At 42.9% G+C, this 9754-nt stretch overlaps 1 protein-coding gene across 1 annotated transcript in view; it reads left to right on the top strand.

Moving 5' to 3' along the window:
• Positions 1-7552: 7552 nt before the first annotated feature.
• Positions 7553-9754, top strand: part of ERICH6 (glutamate rich 6) — a 38447-nt gene continuing 36245 nt past the window's right edge. The window contains exons 1-2 of the mRNA XM_053599879.1: positions 7553-8043; positions 8735-8783. Coding sequence (XP_053455854.1) covers positions 7635-8043; positions 8735-8783 — 458 coding nt within the window. The 5' untranslated portion in view covers positions 7553-7634. The remainder of the gene's footprint in view (positions 8044-8734; positions 8784-9754) is intronic.

Below are 9754 nucleotides of genomic sequence, written 5' to 3'. Positions count from 1 at the left end.
TCAGGATCCATTCCTAACATCTCAATCACTGACCACCCCCACACCTTGTTACAACTTTCAACAAGTCCATGGCTTCCCAGCAAGAAATGACATGTCTAACCTCTATTGCTTCTAACTATATATGCCAGTGTATATAATTGGTTTAATAATGGCTATATATGCCAGTGTATATAATTGGTTTAATAATGGCTATATATGCCAGTGTATATAATTGGTTTGGACCAAGAATATGTGAATGGAAGTGATACATTTAACTTACAGATGATACTCTTTAAAAAACAAACAAACAAACAAAACACATGGCTACCCTCCTCTTCCTCTTTCTGCCTCCCCAGTTGGAATGATGACATGGCATCTAGCTATGAGGATGAGGACCACATCTTAGGAAATAAGGGAGCAGTAAGATTGATGGAACCTGGGGCCTTGTCTGTTGATAGATGAAGGTTGCTCCAAGAACCTAAACCACCTTCTCTGGATTACTATGCAAAAGAAATTAATACACTGCAATTTTGCTAGAAATACTACATTTGTCCTTATTGCTACAACCTAGTTTATACCTTCTTCAGAAGGCAGAGATTTCTCTTTAAAACATAAATCCTATTTCCTTTCCTAAGGCTGAGGTTCTCACTGTGTTCCCCCACTGTACCTCCCACAGGCTAAAGTGCAGTAGTGTCATCAGAGCTCACTGCAACCTCAAACTAATCCACGTGAGCCATCCTTCCACCTCAGTCTCCCAAGTAGCTAAGACTACAGCTGTGCTCCACCATACCTGGCAAATTTTTCTATGTTTTTGTAGAGACAGGGTCTTGCTCTTGCTCAGACGATCCTTAAGTGATCCTCCTGCCTCAGACTACCACACTGCTGGCATTACAGGCACATTCTTTTTTTTCTTTTCTTTTTTGAGACAGAGTCTCAAGCTGTCGCCCTGGTAGAGTGCCATGGCGTCACTGCTCACAGCAACCTCAAACTCTTGGGCTTAAGCAATCCTCTAGCCTCAGCCTCCCAAGTAGCTAGGACTGCCACAGGCGCCTGCCACAATGCCTGGCTATTTTTTTTTGGTATAGTTGTCATTGTTGTTTGGCGGGTCTGGGCCAGATTCAAACCCACCAGCTCCAGTGTATGTGGTTGGCGCCTTAGCTACTTGAGCTATAGATGCCGAGCCTACAGGCACATTCTTAATTAGCTATCATCAAGGCTGCAGTCCTTTGGTAGTGTTCTTCCAGAGTGAATCAGAACAATGCTTAACAAAAGCATGCTGAAGAGGCACTGTGCTTGCTTCATGAACACACTAGGGAGTTACTATAGCCCGTTCAAATAAGAACGGACATGCAAATAAGAAGTTTGAACTGGACAAAAATTCACTTTCCTACCTTTCTCAACAGAGTGGTATGCATGGCAGTTTTTATATTTATTTAGTCAGAGTTTCACTTTGTTGTCCTTGGTAGAGTGCCCAGGCAACATGGCTCACAGCAACCCCTCAAACTCTTGGCCTCAATTTTCCTTTTTTTTTTTTTTAGTAGAGACAGGTTCTCACTCTTGTTCAGGCTGGTCTTGAACTTGTGAACTCCAGCAATCCACCTGCCTCAGCCTCCCAGAGGCGTGAGGTCACCAAGCCAGACCATGCATGGCAGTTTTTGGGTTTTTTTGCAGTTTCTGCCAGGGCTGGCTTTGAATCCGCCACCTCTGGCATATGGGGCCAGTGCCCTACTCTTTTGAGCCATAGGTGCGCTGCCCCTGCATGGCAGTTTTTAAAGGGAAATGATAAATAGAAAGACAAACAGAAAGAACAAAGCCAGAGTCATCATACTACGTGACTTCAAAATATACTACAAAGTTATAGTAACTAAAATACCATAGTACTGGCATAAAAATAGACACAGAGACCCACCTAACAGAGTAGAAAATGCAGAAATAAATTCACATGCTTATAGCTAACTTATGTTCAACAAGAGTGCAAGAACACACCATGGGGAAAAGACAGGCACTTCAATAAATGGTGGATTTATTGGGAAAGCTGGATAGTCACATGTAGAAGAAAATAGTTACACCTTTATCTCTTATCATTTCAAAAATCAAATCGAAATGGATTGAACATTTAAATGTAAGATCCAAGGGTGGCACCTGTGGCTCAGAGGAGTAGGGTGCTGGCCCCATATGCCCGAGGTGGCAGGTTCAAACCCGGCCCCGGCCAAAAACTGAAGGGGGGAAAAAAAAAAAGTAAGACCCAGACAATAAAACTACTAGAAGAAACATATAAAGGAAATTGTTCATGATGCTGGTCTGGGCAAAGATTTTTTTGGATAAGACCCTAAAAGCATAGGCAACAAAAGCAAAAATAGACACATGGGATCATATCAAACTAAAAGTTTTCTGTATAGCAAAAGAAATAATCAACAGAGTGAAGAGATAGCCTATAAGATGGAAAAAATATTTGGAAACCATGCATCTGACAAAGGGTTAATATCTGGAATATATAAGGAACTCAAAAGAAAACAACAAAAAATCCAATTTAAAAAATGGACAAAAGATCTTAATAGACATTTTTCAAAAGATGACAGACAAATGGCAAACAGATCACTAATCACTAATCATCAGAGAAATGCAAATCATAATTATAATGATTTATCACCTCTAATGAGACCGGCTATTATCAAAGAGAAAAAGATAACAAATGATGACACAGATGTGGAAAAATGGAACACATCTACAGCTGCTAGTGGCGATATAAATTAGTACAGCTGTTATGGAAAACAGCATGGAGGTTTCTCAGAAAATTAGAAATAGTACTATAGCAATCCCATTATTAGATCCAAAGGAAATGAGTACATTGAAGAGGTGTCTGCACTCCCATGTTTATTGTAGCACTGGTCACAGTGGCCAAAATATGGAATCCACCTAAATGTCTATCAATGGATGAATGGACAAAGAAACTGTGGTACATATACATAATGGAGTACTCTTCAGTCATAAAAAAGAATGGAGTCCCATCATTTACAGCAACATGGAGAAAACTGGAGGACACTAAGTGAAATAAACTAGGCACAGAAGGAAAAATATCACGTGATCGCACTCATATGTAGAAGCTAAAGAAGTTAATTCATAGAAGTAGAGAGCAGAATAATGGTTACCAGAGGCTAGGGAGGGGAAAGGAAGAGGGAGACATTGGCCAACACGTACAAAGCTACAGTGATATACAAGGAGTAAATTCTGATGTTGTATTGCACATAAGGGTGACTGTGGTTGATAATATTGTGTATTTCAAAATAGCTAGAAGAGAGGATTTTGAATGTTCTCACCCCAAATAAATGATAATGTATGAGGTGATATGCTATAATAAATACCCTGAACATCACCTTGTATCCCGTAAATACATAAAATTATTATGTGTCAATTAAAGACGAAAGGATAAGAAAACAAAACATCAAGTAATGATAATAGAACATTATGTATTTGTGAAAGAAATTTTTTTAAAAAATCCACATACCTCTGAAGTTTTTACAGAGACATTATTTTACAGATTATAGAAGCTCACATTGTATTCTAAACAGAATTATGTGGTCTTAAAAAATAAAATAAAAAACAAGATTAGTTCTCAAAAAGACAATAAAATAATAATTGAATTTTATCTCCAAATAGCCCTGGGAGGTAAGTGGAAATGTACTATTATTTCCATTTTACATATCAAGAAACTGGGGCTCAATAACCTCAAAGTCACACAGTTGGTCAGGGGTGGTGTCTGGATCTCAAATCTCAAGCCCTTGACTCCAGCTTAACCCTGGGAAAGGGGAAGCGAATACAAAGTGGCCCACCATTGTATTGTCTCTGAATGACCCAAACAAGAAAGTGACATCACCTTATGGATAAAGAAGACACTATTCTTTGTAGAGTAAATGGATCCAAAGGAAGGAAATTCCCTAAGATTTTCAAGAAAGTCTAAACACAGGCTCAAAACAAGGAGTGCTTAACACATTCATTCATCATGTAATGAAGAAAATGCTGCAGCAGTCAGAGAATGGAGCTAGAGGCAGGGAATTCCAGTAAGCACAAGCCCTGTGACCCTCTCTGCTGGCCCCTTTCACCCCATATCCTGATTTCCAGGCGGCTCTCTCGGGACCTCAGGACCCTGGAAACAGAAACACACTTGCCGGCTCTTGAACAAGTCCTTCACCTATGTAGAAGAACCTGACTGAATTTTACCATCTTTTAGATAGCTTCCAGCGTCAAAATGCTATTATTACCTAGAAAAGAACTGGCCTTTTTCTTTTCCTTTTTGTATTCCACTTCTCTTATTTGTACCTCATGTATGCACAGTGCCCTGAGCTGGCCCTCCTTTCCTGCCCTGAACCTGCTGGAATGCCTTTCACGCTCCCCTCCAGCCCCCCACATTGCACCCTTTCTTCCAAAGCAACTCAAATGTCCCCTCACATGTACCGCCTGCTTCTCTCACCTTCAAGATCTCTTCTCCTTTCAAAAATATTCTGTGTATTTTCCCTCTGACTCCCTGGAGTACAGGGGTGATTTTGTGCCTGTTACCTCCTGTTCTGCCCTTGTGCTTGATGGTTGCTGGACTTGATCCAGAGGCTCTGGTGCTGTGGGCAGTTAATGAGGGCAGGGACCAGGACCAGCAGAGAGGTGGTTAATAGTAGCACTCAATATGCATTTGATTGGATGGTCACAAAACAGCTTTGTGAATCTAGACACCTAACTTCTCACTTCCTATTTCCTTTAGAGCCCTGTTAGTACAAATCCCCTGAGCTGGAAAGTTCATGGCTGGGAGGTCGTGATGTGTTATTCACACACAGACCCCAATATTGTTCAAGTGTTCACAGACAGGCCCTTTTGTCCTCCTGTTGGACAGAGACCTTCTTAAGGAATAACAACCTCAGACAAGGGTACCCTGATCCCATGACAAAATGGAACAAAACAAGGCCACTTCATAGTTTTGCCTAAGCACGGACAAAAATAAGATCACTACACACCACAAAATACTCTATCATAGAATTGCCCTGCTCTGTGACAGAAATTCTGCTTCCTTAGATCCACTCCCAAATCATCTAATCTAAGTCTAAATCCTATAATCTTTGTAACATCCTCTTATTGAGACGTTTTGCTGCAAGTGTGGAAAAGGGATCCTCAAACCTTAGGTACTCCTTAGCATAATCACAGCCGCTATCTTACTGAGGTAGTCCTTTAGAGGAAGTGGGCAAAAAGGTCAAATGAATTGAACCAAAGATGGAACTGCAGACAATAGTTAAAGCCCCACGTTTCTGGAATATTGCAGGGCAATTACTCCTGGAATGTTGCAGGGTGGGCTTTTCACCCTGGTTAGCAGCCCCTCTGTAGAAGCCCTCCCACAGCTACCTCCACCCACATTTCTGTTATACCAAAAAGCCTGATAAAGAGGCCTGGAACCGGGACAGGCAGGCTGACTCTGGATCAGACCTCACCTCTGTTCCTTTCCTTAATAAACTCTTCTTTGGTCCCTGGACTGTCCTTGTCTCCTTTCCACAGACTATCACCCCATTTCTATCCCGATCCAACAGCAACAAGTAATGAATACAACTAACTTCACTACAACTGTGTTCTTGCTGGTCTTGGGATGAGATGTGTTGATAGTTGTAGGCAGGCGTTTAACTTTCATTGATATCTGCAGGGAGAATGGGGACTGAAGACCCCATTTTTGGCAAGAGAAAACACCTCCAGAAAGGGGAAAAACAGAAAAATAAGTTGAGCAAGGCAGAATAAAAACAGTTTAGCTAGCTTACTTCTAAACTAGCAGCTAAATTACTTGTCTGAGCAATTCCTGCTTTTACTAGAAGCCTGGCCTGTAAGGAATACAGCTTGCAAACACCCCTGCTGGGTCTATAACCACTCTGAAGGACAATAGCTGTAACAGAAGTATGTGCAAGGCTGGGGAAGGGACATTAACCAGTCATTCCCTGCCCAGTAACAGTCAAACTAATACCCATTGTGGGGATTTGTATTATGGCAAGGGAGCAGCTCAAGCCCTGAAATATGGCCAGGAGAGCTTGTACACTAATCATGGAGGGAAATGCCTTCAGGTGGAGATCTGAAGAAAATTCCTCTCTTCTACCAGTTTTTCAGAGAAGACTGATGCCATTGTGTCTGCTCCGTGGAGTAACTGGAGGGGTCTAACCTCCCCCAAGGAATCCTTGTGCTTGACCACAGACAGGAGGCTGCCGCCACACAAGGTTCAGGGTTTGGATTTCTCAAGGTTGCCCAGACCCTTAAAGTTTGTTTGTTTGTTTGTTTCTTTGAGAGAGAGTCTCACTATGTCGCCCTCAGTAGAGTGCCCTGACGACACAGCTCACAGCAACCTCAAATTCTTGGGCTTAAGCAATTCTCTTGCCTCAGCCTCCCGAGTAGCTGGAACTTGCAGGCGCTTGTCACAATGCCCATATATATATATATTTATATATTTATTGGTTGCAGTTGTTTAGCAGGCCAGAGCAGGGCTCAAACCTGCCAGCTGTGGTGTATGTGACTGACTCCCTACTCACTGAGCTATGGGCACAGAGCCCAGATCCTTAAAGTTAATGATTATAAATAGAACAAGAACACGCTTACTCTGAGAAGCTGCTAATGTTTTTATTCCCTTCCTCAGCTTACCCTCTCAGCTAAATGAGAAAATAGCCTTCACTAAAAGCTGGGTGGAACAGTCAGGGCCACTCACTTGAACCCCACAAGCTAGGTGGTCCCCTATGTTCCCATCTTTGAAAATTCTATTCTGTGTGTCTTGTCTCTTTATCTCTTCCAGTTTTTAACTTTATTTTTCCTCAGTCGATAGCCACCAGTTCCACAAGTTTTAAAGGACGCTGCCCACTGGGTGGGACCCCAGCAGATACCCACAAACATCTTAGGGATATATATGGATTATTACCAATTCGCACCCAAAGAATCTCTTTGATTCTGAAAGAGATCAAGTGATTTAGCTGAAATCACACAAGGGGACTTTTAGATGCAACCCTGTTCATCTAATGTAAGGGTCAGCCAACCGAATGTCCACAATATTATTCTGTACATCATTTTGTGTGTATAAAAATAGCTTACAAAAATGTGAGTAAGTACAATGAACTGAAAACAAAGTCTCAAAAAGACCCAAGTGGAACAAGCAACAGGTAGGAGCTGGATATAGTGGGGAGCACCAAAAATCTCGGTAATCAAAATTAATTAATATTAACCTAATACTAATATTAGCATTTAGGACAATTAATATTTAAAACATTTTAATATGCTAATTTTATGTAAGGCCATTAAAAAAATTAAATCAGCAAACTAGGGCCCAAGGGCTGACGCCTGTTTGACTTTGAGTCCCAACAAACATCTGTCTACCGGGTGGCATTGTGGGTGTCTATCCAGGGGAGTTAGCGAACGGAAAGAACCCTGGCAGCCCGGGCGACCGGGCCCCTCCCCGGGTAGCAACACTCGGCTAAACGCGGCCTGCAGCTTTAAATACAGGAGGGGGCGGGGCACGCCGTTGCCCAGGGAAACAGACGCGCAACGCAGCGCGGCCCAGGCCGGAGAGACCCGATCCCCGGCGGCTGCTCAGGCGCCCGCTGCATTCCCGCTGTGATTCCGCTTCAATCCCGCTTGGCTCCCGCTTCCCGCCAGCCATGGCCAACCTGCACTCTCGTCGCGGCTCCAGAGACCCCGAGGAGGAGGAGGAGGGCCGGAAGGAGACGGAGGACGGGTTAGAAGCGGAGGACATCCAGCAGGAGGAGGAAGAAGAGGAGAATGAGGAGGAGGAAGAGGAAGACGAGGAGGAGGAGGAGGAGGAGGAGGAAGATGTGGAAGAGGCGGCGGCGGCGGAGGAGTCGAAGATGTTAGAAGGCCCTATGCGGTCGTACGAGGAGTACCTCTGCAAGGGCTTGGACTTGGGTGACGACTCGCAGGAAGTCCGCGCCCGCTTGGCCAGCGTCGTCAGCCCCAGCCTGAGCTCCACGCTGACTGCCATCGAGACGCCGAGCGAAACAAGTAGCCAGATGAGCCCGGGCCTCCGCTTGAGCTTCTCCTCCCATAAAAGTACCGTCCGGGCCCTGGTCTCCCCGCTCCCGAGCCTTGCCTCCCTGGGTGTCTGATTTCCGTGCTTGCCCCACTCCACACACCCGCAGTCTGTCGCATTCAGTTCGGTCCAATGCCCTGAACTCTTGGCTGAGCTGTTGTGATGCTTCACAATTTAGGATATAAATGGAACCCTTAGTAAAAGGTGAAATTTGGGCAGTGCTGTATGAAACGTTCATTTTTATAACATTTCACGGAGTGTTACCTCTCCCCTCCCCTCCTCTCCTTTTTCCACACGCGCGCACGCACACGCGCACATGCACACGCACGCGCGCCTTCCTGTTACTCCTGGGGAAGTCCCTGAAGGGTGCTATGCTGCTAAACCCTTTTGCGTGTTTAACTGTCCTGAAGTCACTCCAATCACTTCCTTTAAAAGACAGGCAGAGCAGTTATTTAGAGTCGGTTTCTCAAGCTTCCAATATTGACATTTTGGTCTGTATAATTCTTTGGGGGATAGAGGCCTGTCCCGTGTATTATAGTGTTTTTAGCAGCATCCCTGGCCTCTATCTCTGGCTATGCTAGTAGCACACACCCTTATCATGATCAAAAATCTCTCCAGACATTGCTATTTGTCCCTGGGCAGCAAAATTGCCCTTTTGAGAACCACTGATTATAGACAGAGCAGCTTACTTTGAAATGTTTCATTCAACAGGTATTCCTAAGATATTTAGGAAAGACACGTCTGAAATGACTTTAGATAGGTAAGAAAATGGTTTTGATTTTCATATTATTATTTTTTTGAAGTTGCCTAATAATGTTTGCCTTTTGGATAAATATGTTGGAAAGTAAAATAATCCATGCCATTTACAACTTATTTATTCAAAAAGGGTTTTTGAAAGATGTCTAACTGGTAGAAATTTGGAAGAGAGAAAGACAAATCCTCTACCTGTGTGCAGCTTATTACCCTAGCTGTAGAAATGATGACTACTTTATCAATGTAACATAAAAAAAATAATAAATGTGTGCCATGCATTCAATTAGTGCTGTGGAAGTTTAGAATATACGCCTCTATTGGCTAAATTTGAGAGTGCTCATGGATACCTTTTGCCGAGGAGAGAGGAAATTGTGGCTTTTCTTTTTTCTCTCTTCTTTGTATTGCTATTAGCCTTCAAATACTTTAACTATAATAGGAAGATACCAGAAAAACATCTTTGTAAATCTTCCCTGAAATCTCAGCATCAAACTAAATCTACAATCTTGAATTATTGTTTACCCTAACTTTACTTTTATAAGCAACTTTTAAATTCTTAAGTGTAAAGAAAATTGTTTTGTCCCACTTACATGTTTTCATTTATCCTTTTTTTTTTTTTTTTTAAGACAGAGTTTCATTTTGTCTCCATCAGTAAAGTCCCAAGGCCTCATAGCCCACAGCAACCTCAAACTCTTGGCTGAAGTGATTCTCTTGCCTCAGCCTCCCAAGTAGCTGGGATTACAGGGGCCCGCCACAACATCTGGCTACTTTTAGAGACAGGGTCTTGCTCTGGCTCAGGCTGGTCTTGAACTTGTGAGCCAGAGCAATCTGCCAACCTCCACTTCCCAGAGTGCTAGGATTACAGGCGTGACCCACTGTGCCTGGCCTCATTTGTCCTTTTAATTCAAATTTTCAGTAAAAAAATATATGTACATGGTTAAAAAATAAAGTATACAAAGTTATAAAATTGACACACTCCAT

Source organism: Nycticebus coucang, chromosome 8 (assembly GCF_027406575.1).
Source record: "Nycticebus coucang isolate mNycCou1 chromosome 8, mNycCou1.pri, whole genome shotgun sequence".
Lineage (NCBI taxonomy): Eukaryota > Metazoa > Chordata > Mammalia > Primates > Lorisidae > Nycticebus > Nycticebus coucang.
Note: the sequence above shows the minus strand (reverse complement) of the source record. Positions and strands in the feature narration are given on the sequence as shown.